This window comes from Aplidium turbinatum, chromosome 14, assembly GCF_918807975.1.
Source record: "Aplidium turbinatum chromosome 14, kaAplTurb1.1, whole genome shotgun sequence".
Taxonomy (NCBI): domain Eukaryota; kingdom Metazoa; phylum Chordata; class Ascidiacea; order Aplousobranchia; family Polyclinidae; genus Aplidium; species Aplidium turbinatum.
Genome location: NC_137485.1, coordinates 5,801,343 through 5,823,526, shown reverse-complemented (window position 1 = coordinate 5,823,526; position 22,184 = coordinate 5,801,343). Strand labels below are relative to the sequence as shown.

Sequence of the window (22,184 nt, the reverse complement as noted above, 5' to 3'; positions counted from 1 at the left end):
TTAGTGAAGTGGTTCCTCACTCAACCGGCCCGTGTTCGATACTCGGTGCTGTCACGGAAAGTCTAACATAACTCTTAAAAGGCTACATTCGCATTGTGCATAGGTTGGCGTAGTGGTTAGTGAAGTGGTTCCTCACTCAACCGGCCCGTGTTCGATACTCGGTGCTGTCACGGAAAGTCTAACATAACTCTTAATAGGCTACATTCGCATTGTGCATAGGTTGGCGTAGTGGTTAGTGAAGTGGTTCCTCACTCAACCGGCCCGTGTTCGATACTCGGTGCTGTCACAGGAAGTCTAACATAACTCTTAAAAGGCTACATTCGCATTGTGCATAGATTGGCGTAGTGGTTAGTGAAGTGGTTCCTCACTCAACCGGCCCGTGTTCGATACTCGGTGCTGTCACAGGAAGTCGAACATAACTCTTAAAAGGCTACATTCGCATTGTGCATAGATTGGCGTAGTGGTTAGTGAAGTGGTTCCTCACTCAACCGGCCCGTGTTCAATACTCGGTGTTAATACTGTATCCCGTAGCTTCCATTTAAGCAGAAAACCTTTGGATTTTTAGGTTGCTTCAACGATAGATGACATTGAATCAGCGCAATAACGGTGAATTCTTCGCTAAGAATGGATGGGAGTACCTACCTCTCCACCAGAGGTGACGAACCTGCGGCCCGCAAAACAATTTGACAATCGCTCATGCATTAAAGACAAAAGACATCTCAAAGCTAAAATGCACTTTACAAAAAGTCGTTACAGGTCGAGGCTGACAGATGAAAATCTTAGTATGCAGTTGAGAGTAGGGTTGAGATCCAGGGAAATCCCGATCCCGGAATCCCTTGATTTTAACCCGTTTTTCTGATCCCGATCCCGGGATTAATTTTTTTTAAATCTCCGGATTTCCAGAAAACATCTTCAAAAGCTGATGTAGCGCTATATCGCTTATATTATTTTGGTTTTAAAGCAGCTTTACAATATCAGCTGGTTGTTTTGAACACTCCACATTAGTGTGATAAAAATACCAACCATGGCATAACAATGAACTACGCAATCGCTTCAGTCGTAGCATAAGTGCAACTGAGTATCTTAGAGTTAGAAAGACGGTTGTGCCATGGTGCTATTAGGACGGTTTCTGCTAATTCTACCCTATCTTTTTACAAAAGAGAAATTAAAATTTAGCTCAGAATGTCGAATTTTGAAGATGTAAGTTCAAAAAGAAAATCCGAGGTGTGGCAAAACTTCTTGTATTGTAAATCTACAGAAAAAGCAAAATGTAACTTCTGTCAAGCCGTTTTGAAAGCTTCAGTAGGCCTACAAAGAGACTAATAACTAAATTTGGAAATTAGCAAGGACGAAGAAAAGCTTTAGGTTTCGAATCGACGAGCGTCGGAATGCCGAACTGGTTCACCTATTTGGGTACCTCAAGAAACCTTCCTACATTGATCAACCGCAGGCTCAGCTTGGTCATAAAATAAAACGTCAGAAACTCGCCGCCCAGGCCACGAACGTTCTTCAAAGATTGTTCCCAAGCTCAACTGTTGAATTGGATCGAGGCTCTACTGAACAGCATGAAGATGCCATTACAGAGGATAGTAGCCATGACACTGAAATAACTTTAGCTCAAGAGCTGCATGCTTTCGTAGCTGAAGATGAAAGTGCAGAAACACAAAACTTTGATGTCGGCGCTCGAGTAGGCCTAATGCAAAAAGAAATGCTGCTATATGAAGCAAGCCAAAAAGGCCAGAAAACCTGAACAATTTATATGGGGCATTGAAAAGTACTAAGTCAACATCTGTTGAGGCTGAACGTGCATTTTCAGCTCTTGGATATTTTGCCATCAAAATCAGAAATCGTCTTAAAACGATGATGCTCTCATGTTTTTGCGTCAGTATTACAATAAATAAATGTGGCTTGCATGTGTATTTTCCTATTTTGCTAATCCCGAGAAATCCCGGGATTAAGGAGTAAAAATCCCTGGAAATCCCGATCCCGGGATTTCAAATTTGATCCCGAAATCCTAACGCTAACTCGGGGACGTATATTTTGCGCCCAACTCCACAGGTTTCCTTTCCAACAAGTTAATTGTGACTAACAGATTTCAATAAACATTGGGAACATGAACCAATAAACTCTTTTTGTGACACAATCAGTAGCGTTATTGACAGGAGTGTTCAGGAAGTACTTTTAAACCCGGGCCCCGGATGATTTTATGGGTCCGGAACCTTTCCAAGGGGGCCTGGAACTTAAATAATCCAACGCATAGCCTATTTTTTGGATATAGTACGTTTTTCTTAGAAGTGTCTTGACTTGGAGCACGAAGATCTCATCGGTACCATGCTCAAACTATTCTCTCAACGGCCCTGCCCACAACCATAACTAACTGCTAAAAGCGTCTCGGTTGCATATCTTGTTCAGCAAATTCAGTTGCTTTCGCGTGAGTTAGTTTAAACTTATAACCATGATCTACTTCGATCTTCTAAGATATGTTGGGTTTGAATCTTTATCCTCGGACTGACAAAGCCTTGATAGGTTATTCCTAGTAGTTTCGCATAGGCTACCTACTTGTAGAAGCTCTTGACGCATGGCCGGTTACCTGGCAGAGATTGATCAGGTGCTTCTGAATGGAGAGCAGTCCTGAAATGCGTTGCTCAAGCCTACACCCCGAGAGCCGAACCAGCGCCGCGTAATCTTGAGGCGGGCGCGTAACCACTGAGTTAACGGGCGGACAATTTGCAATTACAGCGAGTACAAGGCATATCACGATTGAAAGAGCTTTGTAGTGCAAACAGCAGAATTGGCTTGTTTTAGCTTGTTGGTAGTTGTCTTTGAAAAGTTCTTAATTTGATGAATATTTTCGCACAGTCGCAGCACAGCGGTTAGGATCATTCGGCGCCGCCCGAACATTTTAGGGGCCCTCTCCGGTCGTAGGGCGCTTGGCCGCTTGCTACGCCTCAGATAAAGATGCTCGCAATCACACCATGTTTTGTTGGCATAATATCAATCTATGATGAAGACCCCAACAATCAATATTGCTTTGCTAACATAAAATCAAAAAAATCTTTGCCTCGTTACTGGCTACATTCGGACCTGTGTGGTAACGTTGCACAGTTATGACAGTGACCAAAATCACGATTTACAATTATAAGCCTACTCAGTAGGGCTACCGGTATGACGCAGGAGGACTTAATGTAAAATATGATGGGAACATATCACCCTCTTCCAATCTGCCTTGAGCCAGCATGGAAGCAGTACGCGTGGACGTCGCTATAATAGCATCTGGACTGGAAGCCAAACGTTGCCGTCCAAGATGAGGCCTGAAAAGGATTGCCATATTGGCGGTTTTAACGCTAAATTTGAGAAATTTGGAGTTATTTTAGTGCGTTTAACAGGCTATTTTGAGGTGGTATTTTGGCATATTTTTGGCAGTTTTTAATTTTTTTAACATTCTAAAAAGTTTTAAAAACTATATTTCATCAATTCGCAGAAGCGTATTTACAAAACATCAGGTTTGAAACGGCAACTTTTTTTGAACCCTGATAATATATTTCATAAGATTGCATTTGTGTTTATTTTTGTCTTTTAATCCATTAAAACTAATTTGGAACAAAAACCGAAAACCGCCAATATGGCAATCCTGTTCAGGCCTCATCTTGGACGGCAGCGTTTGGCACTTTGGCTTCCAGACCAGCACGCAGTAGGGGAGACTCAGGTAAGTTGGCCCAGTAGGCAAGTTGGCCCACTCTAAATAATTTTTTAACTAAAATAGTTATTGTTACGTATCGTACGCATACTGAGAAAGTGCTGTTGAAACTATCTTATCACCAGGTTGGGAGGCTCTAGCAAGCAGTATAAACATGTGAGCACGATTTTTGTATGAAAAATTATGATTTTTGAAATTTTTGGATTTTAGAATTTTTTAGATGTCGAGTGATTTTTTTCTTACTATATAAGAAAGGTTATTATTTAGTGAGTGCAGCGCTAGAGTGGTTATTAAGGCTCACTTTGACTGTGAAACCGTTGTTAGAAGCTCGATAGTTTGACATAAATTTTAGTTTTTGCAATGTGGTTGCCATGCAGGGAAGTTGGCCCATTTCGTGGGTGGGTACGTTGGCCACCATGGCCAACTTGCCTTCATGAGGTATTACATAGAATGATAATAATTGACTAATTAATACGATGACTTATTTTTGCAAGATTGAAGTAGCCTATCATCAAGTATCCAAAGTAAGTAAATCGCGGCTTTACATCAGCATTAAGCGATCAATAACAATAATACACTTCCTAACATCGTTTTTATGCCACAAATTATTCCTAACCCATATGGTAATAATAGTAGGCTAAGTAGCCTAATCAAGAAAACCAATCGCGGAAATGTGTATCAACCACTTCTCAAGCGACGGTCTAAAACGTACCTCGTTTCGGAGATACATTAAAAAATGTTCCGATATTGGTACCCATGCAAAAATGGGGTTTGTAGCCTATTGCAAACAAAGTCCCACCTATCAGTATCGTTAAGGTGACCAGATCGTTAGGAATAAAGGCATGCCGTTCCAACTACATGATGTTTGATACAACCTTTGTTATTTTCGAAAGCTTATTTGGTGTAGGCTACTCATGTAAAAAAAGTTTACTGAGGTAAAATACAGCATTATAGCCTAATAGTAGATTTTATTATAAACCATACATGAATGCATACATAGAATAATTTATGTACGGTATGTATGCCTCTATAAAACCAAGAAATAATTAGAAAGAAAATCAAATTGGGGAGAAAGAGAACTTTTCCACTGTTTAATATACCGTAGATGGACATGTTTCCCACGTGGCCAACTTACCTTCCATGGTGGGCCAAATTACCCGCACATGAAGGCAAGATGGTCCATTTTATTTTTTTCGGAAAACTTGAAAAATTATATACCTAAGAATGTTTGTTTGATGCAAGAATATGTCCACTTTTAGAGTGATGAATTCTCTACTCTTCAATAGCATTCGCTTTAACATATGTTTTGTTATCAGCTCACAAATTCAAATTTTCATTTTGCTGGGCCAACTTACCCGAGTCTCCCCTACGGCTCATAAAATCACGTGGAACCCTGTCAAGTAACTCATGTTGATGCGCAATCTGCTGCAAGCGGAGATAGCGAATGATTATATGATGGGAACTAAACCGGGTTTGGGGTGTCTCTGGCACGGCTAGCTAAGCTGATGAATCCTAAATCGACAGATTGAATGAAAAGGCCTTGCCTTACTTTCATATTTTAATGAAAGTAAATGTTATCTGATGGTCTCTTTGAAGTAAATGTTATCTGATCGCGTCTTTGAGAACTTGGCCAATAATTAGCATAAATCGCGATCAAGCCTATTCTTTCGTGTCTCCTACATGGTCTAGTGGTTAGGATTCCTGGCTTTCACCCAGGCGGCCCGGGTTCGATTCCCGGTGTAGGAACATTTCTTGCATTGGTGGTTCAGTGGTAGAATCCTCGCCTGCCACGCGGTGGGCCCGGGTTCGATTCCCGGCCAATGCATTATATCTTTTGATTTGAATTTCTTGTTAAATACAATTTATCTATTTCACAAACATGTCGGCCAAATCCGCGAAACCGATACTTTTTTTAGAGGACTCTTATTTTGCTTTAAGATTTTTCAAGGATTTTTTCTTTCAGGTAGCCTAGGCCTACATAGTTTTTACATTGTGGTAGGCTACATGTGAGATAGCCTATTGGTGCCTACAGTGTTTTCAGATATGTTTTGAGTGCTTAGAAGTCTTGTTGGTACATGGAGTCAGAATTATCTTGTCAAAGGCTAATTGGTTTTGAACTTAACTTCGTTTTTGAACCAAAACGCATGCCATTGAGAGGCCAATTTAGCTCCAGCAATGCCAAAGACATTTCCAAACAAAATAAAGTAGCCTAACAAAGTTTGTTTGTTATATCTTTATCCTGCATTGCGGGAAAGCGGACATGAGCAGGGTTGCATTCCTGGGGTGGGCTCGGGAGGGCTCAGCCCCCCGAACAGTGCCGGTCTTTGGGGTGTGCGAACCGTGCGATCGCACAGGGCCCGCAAATTAGGGGGCCCGCAATCTACTCAGAAAATGCAGTAATTTTTGTCATTTCCAATGGAAAATGCAACAAATGAATTCAACGAAGGAATTAGCAACAAGAAAACATAGAAAAACAACCTATTTCGTCCCCTGAAAAGATCAAGAAAAAAAAACAACTTTTAGCCGAAATCGTTGATCGGAGTTGCCGCAAACATTTCAAAATTTCTCTCGATCTTTTCAGGGGACGAAATAGGTCGAAATTCGATTTTGTTGACAGCGGATAAACTTGTCCAGCCTGAGCAGCTATCTCGGCAGACAAATTAAGTCTCACGGCGGACTCACGAGATTTAACTTCGATCGTCATGCTTAATCACTTTATGTTGATAATTCTTCACTCTGAAAGGCCTTCATCAGACCAGACCATTGAAGAGTCAAACCGCCCTGTAGCTGCCCAATACATAACATAACTGATTAACTTCCACAGAACGAGGTCGTGTGGCTTCTTGCGTCACAATGTTCTGGGCAGGAGTAGGAAAACTTCTGCACTAACGTTACTGTTTTCTGCTGTGCAAAGTTTCACTAGGCTTTTATCTTTAGTTTTATTTTTGCGTGTCATGTGAGCGAAAGTGATGGAGAGCAAGTACTGTAGGTTCATGGCATTCATTCTCACTTATAAAATTTTTCCTGGGCCTTTTCTTTCTTACTGTAATACCAAAACTTAGCCTACTCGTATAATTTAATTTTGTAACCAACCTTGCTTTATCAATATTACTCGGAGATCAAAGCCAGACATTGTGATATTACACTTGAACTAAATTGCGCTGATTAGTGTAGAAGTAGGTAGGCTACTCCCATCCATTCTTAGCGAAGAATTCACCGTTATAATGCTGATTCCATGTCATCAAACGTTGAAGCAACCTAAAAATCTAAAGCTTTTCTGCTTAAATGGAAGCTAAGGGATAGAGTAACTTATTAACATTTTCTAGATGCGCCCTAGAATGTGCTGGAAATTATATTCTCTCAACAATTGTTCGTGCAATGCAATCATATCAGGGTTAAAAATGTTTAAGGATTCAACCTATTTCGTACCAGGGCTAGGGTACGAAATTGGGGTGCGAATTGTTCAGGGGACGAAATAGGTTGCATCCAGACTCAACAAAGAGACATAGCTTTATTTCCGAAAAATGCCAAAGAAAACATGATCTTATCCTTTTGCTATGCCACCAGACAGCACCATTTTACAGTAATTTTCATACCCAAATTTTTGTTGAACATGCTCTCAGAATGCACCAAATTCAAAGTAATTTTTCAAAATTTTCTGGGGGAGGCCCCCCAGACCCTCCGCCGCTAGGTGTAGCCTTCGGCAAACACACCGCCAGTCAAACTACCCTCCTTTCGGCTTCGCTCGCCGACAGTCAAACTACCCCCCTTTCAAAATACCTAGCTACGCTACTGAATTGGATCATTGACATTGGGGCCCGCAAAGTATATTCTGCACAGGGCCCGAAATACCCTAAGACCGGCACTGCCCCGAAAAACAAAAAGGCTTGATGTAGGGGGGGCTCAGGGGGGGGCTCGTTCAAGCTTCTATTTTTCAGCTTTTCTGGCTGGACAACAACTTCTCGACTGAACAAGTAACACTTTAACAGCTTTCTCACAACAGAACTGCAAAAAAACACGAACATAAGTTGATAGCAATCGCCAGTTATCACTTTTGTCAGAAACTCTCCAGACTGCATGAGAATATCAACTTCGTAGTAGCTAATCATCATGTCAAATGGACTGTTAATTCTCTACTTCAAATAAAAAAAGCTATTCAAGAAGGAAAGTATTCGTTTGATGAAGTTGTTAACTTGAGTCCCGGAAGTACAAAAAACTACTCCTTTAAAGGCACAACATTGGACCAGTTCAAAGCTCGACGTAGAGACTAGCCTACCCTTCTTTTGATCGTAATCAGTTTATTTAAGCTTTGGTTGAGAACATTGGAAGCAGGATAGTGGACACCAACAATGAAAATTCTGTGAAGAGCTTGGAAACTATTGTACCAGAGTTATGGCCTGCTGCAGTCGAAGTTCCATGGCAAGAAGGTAGCAGAGATTACGAAATATAGAGGAGAGATTTCATGTCATCACTCCTATTTCCGATTTTCGATTGTATGTTGACAATCCTTGTCATATACCAGATACGATAAAGGTGCTCAAGAACGTAGTACTAATCATGATTGCTATAAGTTCTGCTGAAGCCGAACGTGGATTTTCACAAATGAACTTGATCATCACACAGCTACGATCACGGCTGACCATATCACTTGTTTCAGCATTGTTGTTCATCAGCATCAATGGACCACCTCCTCATTTATGGAATGGCACTGCGGCAACTCAGAAGTGGTTGCAGACTCATCGGTCGGCTGTGGATATTCAAGTTAAGCATTCTAAGCTGCCCACATTGAATGAACTCAGATCTCCGCAAAAACTGTTTGCTGGCTGAAATCAAGGACTGTCGTGGTGCTTTAAACTTAGCCCATAAAACCAAAGACCTGGCAGACAGGCTATTTGTTTTGTGTAATCTCGTTTGCACCAACTTGGAATATGCTTTTGCTGTAATTGGAGTTTTTTAAACTGTTCGTTAATAACTAAATGAGATTTTAGTTTAACTGTCACATTGGCAGCTTATTGGTTCTTATATAGCAAATCTGCAACCACAAGCGCTCATTTCAAGAATTGCATTTCCTTACTTTCCTATTGCAGTCAATGTTTTTGCAAGTGTGCTTAGGATTGATTCATACAAATAAGTTTACAATTGAGTTAAGAGATTGGAATTAGCTCATGCAAATCGAGTTTCAAGTGTAGGCCTACGCAGTAAAAAAAAAGCATAGGAGATTGCAGTGTAGCAACCAAGCCAAATTTCAAACTTATAATTTTATATCGGATTCAACCACGTTTTCACGTTTTGTTGCTTCTACCTTTTTCTGTAATTCAAGCTATGTTTTAGCATGGGTTGTTTTTCGGCATGATGTTCAGAAGTAAAAACATACTGAACAGTGTTTCCTTTTAAAAAAGGTAAACATTGTTGGCTAACCTACACCGATTAGGCTACTTATACATACTTTGTCTATAACAACACAGCTAAGTGTTAGAGCCCCCCCAAAAAAATTTTAGGAATGCACCCCTGGACATGAGCGCTATGCATCGGTATCCGTGTACGCCTTCCGACCAGGGCCTCCGAGAGAAGTCAGCACTGGTCGGGAAACAATACGAAAAATGGGTCCCATAATATTTTTTAGTAAATATTGCGTTGCATGTTCGTGTTAAGCTGAAATTAGCCTACTTTCCTCAGCATGAAAAGAACTTCGTTCAATGTAAAGATCATAATAATCACTGGATTACACTTGCAGTAAAAATGCCATTGAGGCTAACTATTTTGTCTAGAAAGCTTTGTAAACACACAATAGGCCTACAGGCAACGAAAATAGTTCAACCAAGCATTTAATTCAGGAGTGTCCAAACTTTTTCCCACGCGAGCCAGATTTGATAATAAGTGTTCGTGAGCCAACAGCCACGATAATTTTTCTGAAAACTGCAAGTTGAATTTATATGATTTTTGTGTGTCTGCAGGCCAAAAATAACACATTGTACAACAACAGGCGCGGGCCATACAAATACGTCTCGTGGGCCGGAGTTGGCCCGTGGGTCAGACTTTGGACATCCCTGATTTAATTCAACCCTTTCTGGATTTTTTGCAATGCAAAGTTACGGATCACAGCATCAAATGATAAAATTTTGCGCCGTCTGAATTGATGCACAACATGTATAGTTAGGCTTTTCAATCGGTTTCTTTGCAAGATGATAGGACAGCTTTCTTTAGATTTTTCAGAGTTTTTCCTCTGACTGGGCTATAACTTTAAAGATGCCACTAGCTTACAGATAAGCAATTACTCCAAAAATGATAAGACATTTGAACAACGCTGTCTGTAGGCAACATTATGAATTCCAACCAGATTTAAGCAACAACATCCATAAACAAAAAACTCAAATAAAGAAAAAACTCACTACCTTCCAAAATCACGTCATGAGAAGCATGACCAACAAAAGGCTACTTGACCACACGAAAACAGAAGATCTTTTAACTATGACAAAATTACATCCAATTGCAGCAATAAGTTAATAAAATCAAAAGTTTTAAAACTGTCCGGCCACACTAAAAGATCACAATTCGGAATCAGCAAAGTTTGCACAGAAGGCAAAGTAGAAGGAAAAAGAAAACGTGGCAGACAACCAAAACGATGGCAAGACAACATTCAATCATGGACCGGACTCAACTTGGCGACACTGGGCGAGCTGGCTCAAAATCGCCACTCTTGGAAGAAAATAACTCATGTTGATGCGCAACCTGCTCCAGGCGGAGATGATGACTGATGATGATCCATAAACAAAAAAATATACAAGATTTACTTTCTTTAATCGTGCTTGGACTGATACCTTTAACTTTCCCAGATAACTTATGTTGGATACAACATCCTATGCCTGGTCAACGCAGATTTTGAAGTTAAGATTCAGTTGTCAAGCAAAAATAGTTCCCGCTTAGCTAAAACAGCACCAGTTTTCAAATTGACACTATCAATACAATCGAAATCGTTCAGTGATACAGAAATCATTTCAGCTTCAGATTTTACGTCTTGAAGCTGTTCAACATCGCCTACCTTAACACGAAAATGATTTGTTCTTGATGAGAAGCATCGAGAGTGACATTTACAATGATTGAGAAATACTTGGAACTACGCATTTTATTTAAGAATTTGAATACCTGAAAATCAGAAGGGCCCAAGTCCACATTTTTGCCAAAATGAGTTATACCCACTATCGTAATACTAACGCCTAGAGCTACCTTATGAGCAAACGAAAGATCCAAATCCACGCTTTGAAACGTGTTATCGAAGGCAAATAAATTTGTATGATTAGCAGAATGGCCCAAGTCCAGGACTTCGGCCATTCTTTCATAATAAATTTTTTTATATCTTACATTTTTAGGCCATATACATTCTTATTCTTAGTCCATTCTTTCATAAATTGACGTTTCAAAGAATATGATGGGACTCGTTCAAACTAAATTTCGGATCCTTAGCCTAAGCCTAACGCTCTTCCTACCTTAGAAGCTAGTCAGTTCTATACTAGCCAAGTACCGGTTAAGGCTGCGAAGAAGCAAGATGTTATTAGAATGAAAAAATACTTGCGCCAAGAAACAAGAGACATGATAGACCAACTCGTTACAACGGAAGATGCATTCTTTGATGCACAAAACTCAGACTATGAAAACTAAAGAGTTACTTTTTACACAAACTGCTTTTATCTTACGCAATGAACTGAAAAACTGCTTTTACTGTACATAACAAAAGTCTCAGATTTCTTTCATGATGAATGTATTTTGATATGACAATGGGAAAAGGTCAATGGCGTGCCTAGCGAGAGCGCCCCCTCCCCTGCGTGGCATTTGTCACTGCATCTTCAGTTAAGAAACGCTCCGTTTTTTGTCCCAAAAAAGTTGTTTTTCAAAACAAAAAAGGTCTTCAATCTCGAGAGGGGGCCCTTAAACGTGGTGCTCTTTAGGTGTGGGCCCCCCTGCAACTGCAGGTATTGCAGGAGGGTTACTACGCCAGTGGGCAAGGTGCTATCTATCAATATATCCAAGCAAAGCGCAGTGCATTACAAATTAGTGAGGTCCTAAATATAAGAAGGGTCCAAATTGAGTTTGACGATCCGCACCGCATAAACTATAACGCACAGCAACACACAATACAGCTTTTTTGTTGTCTATTCCCATGAGTAACTACCCACATTAACCAGGCTTTGATATCTTTAACAAAAAAAAAAATTGTGAAGTTTTTTTTGATTTTCTCGAAATAGTATCACTTGGGCCATTCTCATTTTCAGGTATTCATTTGTTGATTATTTAGTTGGTACATTTTTACTTTAGTAGCCTACTAAAAATGGGCCCCCCTCAAAAGTGCAAAAACAAAAAACTACTCGTTTTTCCTTTACAATGTTTTGCTAGGGGGGAAACTGGCCCGACTTCCCCCCCCTCTCGGAGCCACTGCTTCCGACGTACACCTGACCCACGCTGCAGCCGACGTCAATGTCTGTTTCCGGTTGTCTACTCTACAGTTCAGTTCAGTTTATTTTTTGTTTTGTTGGCGAAAAAGAAAGACACATTAAGCAAAAACACAATAAACACAAATAATTCGCGCAACAAGGATGGCAGCGAAAGACCAAAAGGTCACCAAAGTCAGCTGCCTACAAAGAAAAAGAATGCTGTTGGGAAAAAGGAATGTGGTTTGAAAAAGCGAGAAAATAAAATAAGAGATTAGTATTTAAAAAAAAATAAGCGGCAAGGAAAAAAACTACACTCTTTCTTTCCTTGCAACTTTAAAACAAACTTAACTGAACTTATGCTTTTTTCTTTTTTGTTAAATCGATGGTCATGTTTTAATGTTTATCGGATAATCTCCAAACCTTTGTTTCCATAGTTACTAATAGCGTAGTCTGCCTTGTGTCACATTTCAAATTTTAGGTTGGCGGTTTTTAGCACATGTTTCTTTAGGCATTTTTTCTTGTTTTAAAGTTTGAAACGGTAACACGTGGAAATGCGTTTTCTCATAACTGAAAAGTAGTTTTCAGTTTGTCCCATATCATATATTAGCTCAAACATTTGTGCTAAGCCTTCTACTTTATGGTTTGAAATTTTGAGGTGAGCTATTAGGCTTGGAATTACTTCTTTAGGCTACTGAGTCTATTTAGCTCAATACATTGGCTTGCTATTGAATGAGCATCTATTTTATGAACATAAACCTTTGAATGTTGTAGGCCAGGCCCAGGGGTCACCAAACTGCGGGCCGGAACCGGCCCGCGAACTGATTTCATCCGGCCCGCCACGTGCTGCTGAAATAACAGCTGCACTATAACTGTTAAGGAAAAAAGTTACCAAACTTTTTGTAAAGGACTGACGTTGCAGTTTATCATTAGGCCACCACAAATGGGGACAGCCTCAGAGGCCAAATTTGGAAAGATGGAGCCGAATGTTTTTTCAAGAGCGCTATTTCCTGTAGTGTATCAGTATCACATCAGGGGATAACTTTTCCAGCAACCTTTCGATTTCATCACAACTTTGCTATTCCACCGCTGACTTTGTTATTGATTGTGCTCACTTCAAGTTAATGGAGATTCTAAATAGTTGTATATGTTTTCGCAATTTGCATCCGGCCCGCAGCTGTTAATCTCGCAGCAATCCGGCCCTCAGAGAAAAAAGTTTGGTAACCCCTGTTGTAGGCTAATATGCTTTAAGCTACTGGAAAAACATGAGTGAATTGTTTAGGCTAATGAAATACTGTACCATGGGCATTAAACATCAAATTATTCAATAAATTTTGATCAATAGCTCATTGACATTTTTTTTAAAATCTCATATCTTTAGTGGGCTACCGGTACCCTTCTAATCTAAACGTTTGTGGTAGATTCATCAGAGCAGCCTACATAATTGTTTGAGCCAGGAACAAGCAACCAATTATTGCAATAGGCCACAATGTACAATTGCTTAATAGGCTATTGTACTGGTTAGGGTGGTTCAAAAAAAGTGAAATTTTGAAATTTTAAAGTCTCACCCTTTCAAAAGTTTCCATTTACTACAAAAACACCTTGTGTAAAATATTTTTATGTTTAGGGGTAGCTCAAGGCTTTCGAAATTTGGGGGTATTTGACGAAATAGGTCAAACTTTAAATACCTGTATTTTGTAAACCCTTAAAGCAAACGCACATCTGTTTGGGTTCATTTTCATCAGGTTGGAGAGTACTATAACTTGGTAAAGTCGAACAATGGTAAATATGTACTTTTGAAAAATTGCAATTTTAAAATTTTTACAAAATGAATACAAAAACACTTAATACATTTTTTTTAACATTTAGTGGTAGCTGAAACAGGTTGAAATTTTAGTAAAATCTGGAAATTGTTGCAATTGATGTATAATATATGTGTGATGCACATACAGTCATGCAAAGTCAAGTGCCAGACAATTGATAGCCATGAACCATTCAAACTTTCTCAGTGAGTGTCTTTTTGTTGCTGTCAGGCTAAGCTTTTCTATGTTCGTACACACTGCACAGTGCACATCCTGTGACAGATACTGAAATTGTTCCTCATCACATGTTAGTAGGCCACTCAACTCCTGCTCTTATGGCCTGCACAATGTCACACGCTGCTTGAAAATCTTCTCTCCCTTTCCATGTCTCTGGATCTGCTTTGAAAAAACCATCAGAAAGGTTCTTTCTCTCAAAAAGCATTTGGGATCTTTGTGTGACAAAGTCGACCAAACAACTTCCTTGAATTTTTTTAGATTCATGTAAATTCGCTTCGGAGGATCTGCATTCTGCATGTCCCTTGTTTTTGCAATGCGAGAACCAGTTTTTGTTTCACTGCTGCAGGTGCATTCTTGTCAAACAAGGCCAGTTCAATCAACTTTTCTGTAAAATACTACAGGTGGCCAACGAGCTTCACTGCTGCTGCTTTAGAAATGGCTGGGTTAATGTGTGTACTGCACCAGGGTGTACCAGGGACTGCAAAATCCGGAGGTCATTGTTGGGAGCACAGGCTGCGAGAGGAGCTGTCATCCAGGCTTTGAGATAAACCCAAATGGTAAAGATGGTTATATCTCGTAACACCTTTCTGTTCTTTGGTAATGAACTTAAACTGGCTTCTGAATAGCCACACCTTTATGCTATAGATAACTTTCAACATCCAACGAGCTTATTGCACCGGTCCCGGAGCCCTGAACTTAACTTCGTTGGCAGGAACTCCACCAAAAAGATCATAGACAATTTCAGCATTTCTAGGTAATCATTTCTTGGGTGGTTTTGGCTAGCTGACTCTCAATCCCACTCAGGATATCATCCTTGACGTCAGAAAGGGATTCACTGACATATTCAATATTCATCCGTGGATGCATCTTTAAAGTTTTCTAGATCTAGAAATTCCCAATGGGCGTGGAATTGTTTGAAAAGTAAGAGGGTCCCATGTCTGGTCCAGAAGAGGGTCCCATGCAGGTCATGAACACTGTTCCAATTACAATTTCCATAATGTGGTGACGACACGCAAGAAACAGAAGATCGGTACCAAGTTCTTGTTCAATTACAACATGTGCCCCCCAAGTCTACCTGTGTTAGCATTGTGTCAAAACACAATGCTCGAACACTCTTATCAATACCCCATTCCTTTAAGGCATTGATGACGATATCTGCTTGTGCTTGCCCAGTTAAAGGTGTGGCTATTCAGAAGCCAGTTTAAGCTCACTAGCAAAGAACAGAAAGGGATACCGTATAAGATATAACCTTCTTTACCATTCAGGTTTATCTCAAAGCCTGGATGACAGCTCCTCTTGCAGCCTGTGATGCCAACAATGACCTCCTGCTCTTGCAGTCCCTGGGATTTTGTACAAACACATTAACCCAGCCATTTCTAAGGTGGCAGCAGTGAAGCTCGTTGGCCACCTGTGGTATTTATCAGAAAAGTTGATTGGACTGGCCTTGTTTGACAAGAATGCGCCTGCAGCAGTGAAACGAAAAATGGCTCTCGCATTGGCAAACGATGGACATGCGGATCCTTCGAAGCGAATTCATGTGAATTTAAAAAAATTCTAGGAAGTTGTATGGTCGACTTTGTCACACAAAGATCCCAAATGCTTTTTGAGAGACTTGAAATTTGGAAAGTGCGAGAAGATTTCCAAGCAGCGTGTGACATTATGCAGGCCATAAAAGTTGTCAACGACCACGCAGAACGAGGAGTAGCTCTAATTCAGGAGTTCAGTGGCCTACTAACATGGCTATCAATTGTTTGGCACTTGACTTTGTATGTGCTTTGTGCTGTGCATCACATACATCAATTGCAACATATCAAATGTATAATTCTTCACATTAAGTGTTTTTGTATTCATTTTGTAAAAATTTTAAAATCGCAATTTTCCAAAAGTACATATTTACCATTGTTTGACTTTACCAAGTTATAGTACTCTCCAACCTGATGAAAATGAACCCAAACAGATGTATGTTTGCTTTAAGGGTTTACGAAATACAGGTATTTAAAGTTTGACCCATTTCGTCAAATACCCCCAAATTTCGAAAGCCTTGAGCCACCCCTAAACATTAATATTTTTCAAAAATATTTTACACAAGGTGTTTTTATAGTAAATGGAAAGTTTTGAAAGGGTGAGACTTTAAAATTTCAAAATTTCACTTTTTTTGAACCACCCTAGTACTGGTACTGCATATCAATGTGCCTTGTTTTAATTTTTGGATTTGTGGTTGTGTTAGCTACATACATAGCCTATAGGCCTACCTGTGAATTTATCACTTTTCAGACAAGTCTAAAACTTTTCAAGGTTTTTCTACCTTTTTCTGCTTTTTAGTATGCTGGTATATCGACTATTGTAGCTAGTAGGCTACAGCAGGCCTACTATCTTTTTCATTACTCTTGATAAAAAAAGGTTAAATTAGATCAAATGCCCCCTTTCCTCGTAACAAAATCCTGCGTACTCAAATAAGCATAGAATACTTTCAATATGCATGGTTTATTGAGTTAAACAGAAGCTAACTACATTGTCTACATAAAAACATAATATACGACGTTAAGAGTGTTGTATCATATTGTTTGTTTTCAGTAAAAATTCTCTCCAAATAAGTCACCTAGTTGCTGCAAACTAAAAAGTTATCCTCAATGCAGGCTGAATATGGTAGATTAATTAATACAATAGGCTATAATTATCAGCAGTGATTATCAGCAAATGGGCATATTTACAAAATTTGTTTTGATTCAAAAAGCATTTTGAATGCTCCTCATTAAGAAAACCTTGCATACGACACTACAAATTATCATCGAAAATCATTTTTTTCATAGCGTTTGTTGAAAATTGAAGGAATTGGCTGATACTTTCAAAAACTCACTTTATTTTCATTCAGATTAAAAGTATCACATGGTAGTTTGAACGAGGTTGTTCACAAGGTTTATGTTCTGGTGACAACAGTCTAGTTTTCATTTTTCAACCAGATGTTTCAGTATTTTATCGTGGTCTTGGAATCCAGTTAGCCTACTAGAATATGACGTACCAGTGTTAAAGTTTCATTAATATTTCAGTCTTTTGTTATTTGGTATAAAGTTTAAACGTAGCCTATCAACAACAGGTTCCTCCTATAAAAAAATTAATTTATTTGAATCACTTTGCACTACACTAAATATGAATTGCATTTATATTTAGCGGAAAATGGTGTTGCCAACAGGTCATGGGAATCCTGATGAGGCAAATACAGAAATGCCATCAACATCTTTGCCTTACCCGCATACTGCCCCACCCTTGGACTTGTCCTTCAAATGTTTAATGACTCCGTCTGGTGAGTGGCTCAGCTCAAGCATTTTGTTAACGCATTTACTATTTGGATTGTACAGATCTTAGAAGGATGTGATAGACATAGTTTTAACAAGAGGGAAACCTTTTATTTCGTCTGTTGTGACTTGTGAGAATAGTATACAAATATAAACAATACCAATTGAATAATATAATACAATTATTAAATAAAAAAAAACTTGTTTTGTAACATTTTCTAGTGTTTATTCTGTGTAAATGGACCAAAATCTGTGGTTTTCTTATTGTATTGTTTTATTATTGTATTGACAATCATATTATTCACTCATCTTGAATTTTCATATTATTTCTGCATGTCACCAACTTGAAATTGGCATACAATGGACGTTGGTGGTTTTTGAATGACCATGCTTCAAAGAGTGGCCTGATATTGCTCGACAAGCCAATTGTAGGCTACTCTACTGTATTATCGTTTACCACAGCTTGCTCGTGGAAATAGGCATTTCTGCACTGACACTGATCAAGACTATCTGTGCACAAAACTATACACACCTTGCATATTGAACTACTTAGAATTATTGGCATACATTGAGTAAAATAAAGATAGCTTTAAGTAACTTCTACGATGCATTAAGTTGAGGTTTGTTCAACGTAACAGTTTCAATCAAAAAGTAAATGTAAAGCAATATTTAAAAAAAAACATAGTCAGTCAATGTTAATGCTCAAGTTAGCCACTTTAAATTGTAGAGTGTTTCTGTATTCGTACATTTTGAATTGACAATATAAACAACTTTACTTTTATCGCAAGCCAAATATTCCGAAAATTTGTGATAGTTTTTATTTCAAACACCCCAACTAGATTTCCTACTGGCCACCTTGTCAATTGGAATGTAGGCTACCATGTCATACAACAAGTGTTAATTGTCAAAGTGTTTTAGAAATATTAGAGGACATCGAAGTGCATTACCAAGGAAATTTGTGCAAATCTCGAATAACTAACAAGTACCCCTGCAACTCTGTACGTTTAAACAACAACTCCATAAACGATTTGAGTGGCTTCGCAGAAGTTATGTCTTCAATTGTTGAAAATCTGGATAACATTTCATGGATTGATCTATCGTTCAATGAGCTCACAAGTGTAGACCCTGTAAGTTCATATGCTACTTTGACAAGTGGTACGTCACAGGATAGATCGACAAACTATTTGCAGATTTATTAAAGACATATTTAGTTGTGCAATAGACACAAAAAGCAGTGGAGCCTGATACTTCCAAGGCGCTTTTTCGCCCAACAGAAATATATGGTACCGATAGCTTAATTCTATAAACACCCAACTTGTGCGAAGAATGGCAAAGGGGATTGAACTCTCAAGGAAAGCACTTAAGCAACGTATTTCATAGACAGCTCTCCATTCAGCTGTATTATCTGGATTGGTAGTTAAAAGCCTCTATAAGTATGAGAAGCTGCCAGGATTAAACTTTAAGAGGCTTCTCAGACCGAGAACTACGATTCTTTCAATAACAGAAAACACTTAACTTAAAAACTAAACTGCAAAGTGACAGTCGTTTGGCTTAAGTCTTTATCTTCGGATTGGCAAAGCCTCTGGTGGGTTATTCCTGAGCGTTTTGCATCTTACTCTCTTAATATTTGATTTCAAGCCTCCTTTGTTCTTTATTGCCATAATTAGATATTTTGTTTGAAATCATAAAAAAAAGTTTTAAAATCATGTAATTTTCACTTAGTGACAGATATTTGTAGGTACACCCCTCCTTACAATACATGTTCTTTTCACTCCCATGTTTTGATGAATATGTGGTAGGCTACATTGCTTAGTTTAATTCACCACCACAACTTCAATACTTTATAGTAGGGAAGATGCATAAGCTTAATGTATATGCGCTATGCAGTCAAAGGTATTACGTATATCACTGTGTTAAAAATGATGTTACCAGATAAAAAAAATAACAGTTTATATTTTTTCAGGTTTTGACCGAATTCAAGAACCTGAAAGTATTATATTTGCATGGCAACACCATTGATAAGTTCTACGAGGTTAACAAGTTGTCACTACTTCCCAAACTAATCAATTTGACTTTACATGGAAACCCTATCGAAACAGAGAGAGGTTACAGGTGACAATAATGTTTTTCTTGTGGAGTAAATGTGCCAACACATCAGTTGATCCGAGCTGCAGCACATGAACAACGTTGTGCTGTGCTACCTTGCTCGAACACTTGTCTCCTAAACCTTTGTAGGTTATGCCTTTTAAGGTAATGGCTAAAGGAAGGAAACCTTTATCATAAACCGTCGATTGCGGAGTGGCGCCTCGACTATAGCCCTCGATTTTCCTCAAGATTATGAACAATATGCTGCTCTGGAGAGAAATGCCTACGACCCTTCTCAGCCTCTCAGGGCTTTGACCTGCTGAACTGAAATGTGTTGTTGATTGATAGAGATTTATCCTCGAAATGAGAAAGGTTAAGTTAATAAGTTAATTTTGGTAGCAGTAGCATTGACAGGAGGGGTACTTTTGGAATCGGGATAATTTTAAAGGCCCTTAACCCTTCCAAGAAGCCCGGGAACTTAAAGAAACCACATCTTATTTTTGATAGCCTACAGTGTTTTTTTCAAAGAAATATCGCTTTGGAGCTCGAAAATCTTATTGGTATCGGGTCCAAATTATCTTCTCAACCGCCCTGTTTGGCAGCGTGGAACCACTGACGCACGCCTGGTTGACTAAACGAAATTTTCGCTTATTGCCTGTAAATTATTCCATGCGTTAGGTGCCACTGGAAGCTGTTATTGAAGTGCGTTACTCATACGCACACCCTGAGAGTTGAACCAGCATTTCTCGTTTCTTGGTTTAAAAAGCGCTCAACCAACTGAGCTAATCGGACTGGGTAATAAAACTAAAAGAACCAAAACGACGTAGTGGTAGTAGTCTACCGTAGGCCCATATTATCCTCTCAGTCTCAACAGCCCTTGCTCACTTTCAAGTAAAAGAAGCGAATTTCCTCTACTTAAAAAATATAATGGCAAAGACCTTTTTGTTCTGAACATGAGTCTGTAGGCCTAAATCGTCTCCCAGTCATGGTAACTGATACTAACTTTGTTGGCCGGTTATTTGCTGCTGTTCATTCATGTTGGCCGGATTTTCAGCTTACACATTTTGTGATGCTAACTTCGTTCAAGAGCCTGTTCAAAAACAACCCCTTCAATCTATTCATCCAAACTAACAGGATGCAGAAAAGACTGTTGCGTCGTTGCCTACAATGTTATGTTTTTAGCAAGAAGAAAAAAAAACATATCTGAATTAGCATGTTTCATAAATCTTTTTTACTCGTTTTCAATACGCAAAGCAGCTAGACTAGGTTATTTATTTTCTCGACGACATACTAATCCATTCACCATATCGTTCTGCGACCTTCTTCTTCCGGGGAGAAAATCTCTTCCTAAGAGTTGTTTCTTCAACAGTGTGGCACGGTGTTGAGTCACCAGCCGAAATGTTAAGTGGAGGCAAAACTGGAACATTATCGGGTAGCTCATTTGAACCAGAGGTTTTGTAGTAAGTGAGAACCTCTGCATCTTGGGAGCCGCGATCTTTTTGCCATTCTTCCAGATTTGATCTCGGAGTTTCCAGAGGACCATCAACGTCTGAACTTTGAGGTAAAGGATCAAGATCCGTAACGTTGAGAGGAACAAACAAGTCCTGATCTATATTAATATCAACATCAGAGCCCACATCCTGTGATTCAGGGAAGATCATTTCCTCTTGCTGTTTGGGCAGGAAAATGTCTGGAGGTCGAAACCATGAGGACAATGCCGTAAAAAATGAACGAAGGCGGTCTAAGAAATTATAACTCGTTGAATCCATAACGCGGAATGGTGTTGCCTGGTTGCAAGCTTTTGCAGTTGTATGAAAACTTGTGTAAAATTAATAAAATTATGTGTTACGTCATAGTTCCTACTGTTTGCGAATAATATCGTTTTCTGGCCATTGAAGAGGAAGAATTTCGTTTTAAAATCCATTTCTTTTATTCAGGCAGTATGTCTTGACCAACATTCCTCAATTGAAGAGCCTGGACTTCGCAGCAGTCACAACACAAGATCGCTCTGTGGCCGACACGTGGAATACAATGAACGGAAAAACTTTCCAAAAAACACGGAAAAAATCAAAAAATACAAATTGAAAATTTCCTCTTAGCCTACAACTTTATGAATAATCTAATTTTAACATCTACAGTATTTATTATTTTGCTTTATAAATGTAACAAAATTTTTCTCCTAATGTTTCTCACTGTGTCCACATCATATGTTTTTCACCTTCGTAGAGTGATGCTGCATTAACCCTTTATAGAGATTTACCAAGCACCCTGACTGCTTCATTTAATGCTGTATCATTGTATGTATCGTTGTCTTGCTGCCTATCGAGGTGCAATTTAAAACCCGAATGAAAACATTTGCTGTCTTTTTCATAAACTGTTTATTAAACAACGACCAAACCGAAATTTCGGAATATTAACGACACGACCATTGTTTTCTTGTTAGAGAAGGAGAAAAAAAATCCTTTCGACTTTCTCACGAGCAGTAACGTTGACAGAGGGGTTGAGGAGTACTTTTGGACCCGGGATACTTTTAGGGCCGTAACCTTCCCAAGGGGTCCGAGGATCGTATTGGTACCGGGCCCAAGTTATCTTCTCGACGGCTCTGCTCACGAGGGGGCGTACAAAAACCCTCACACTGCACAATAGA

General features: G+C 39.1%; 1 protein-coding gene and 2 non-coding genes across 3 annotated transcripts; all 3 read left to right on the top strand.

The window, feature by feature from the left end:
- Positions 1 to 5,371: 5,371 nt before the first annotated feature.
- On the top strand, positions 5,372 to 5,443 carry Trnae-uuc (transfer RNA glutamic acid (anticodon UUC)). The gene has a single exon. It is a non-coding gene; the product is annotated as a tRNA-Glu (tRNA).
- An 8-nt stretch (positions 5,444 to 5,451) lies between these two features.
- Trnag-gcc (transfer RNA glycine (anticodon GCC)) lies at positions 5,452 to 5,522 on the top strand. The gene has a single exon. It is a non-coding gene; the product is annotated as a tRNA-Gly (tRNA).
- A 7,068-nt stretch (positions 5,523 to 12,590) lies between these two features.
- LOC145782712 (leucine-rich repeat-containing protein 51-like) lies at positions 12,591 to 22,150 on the top strand. The gene is made up of 5 exons (XM_082594466.1): positions 12,591 to 12,778; positions 17,328 to 17,460; positions 18,371 to 18,579; positions 19,416 to 19,564; positions 21,475 to 22,150. Exons 2-5 carry the CDS (start codon positions 17,334 to 17,336, stop codon positions 21,620 to 21,622), a joined length of 633 nt encoding a protein of 210 aa, XP_082450592.1. The 5' UTR covers positions 12,591 to 12,778; positions 17,328 to 17,333; the 3' UTR covers positions 21,623 to 22,150.
- The last annotated feature ends 34 nt before the right edge of the window (positions 22,151 to 22,184 follow it).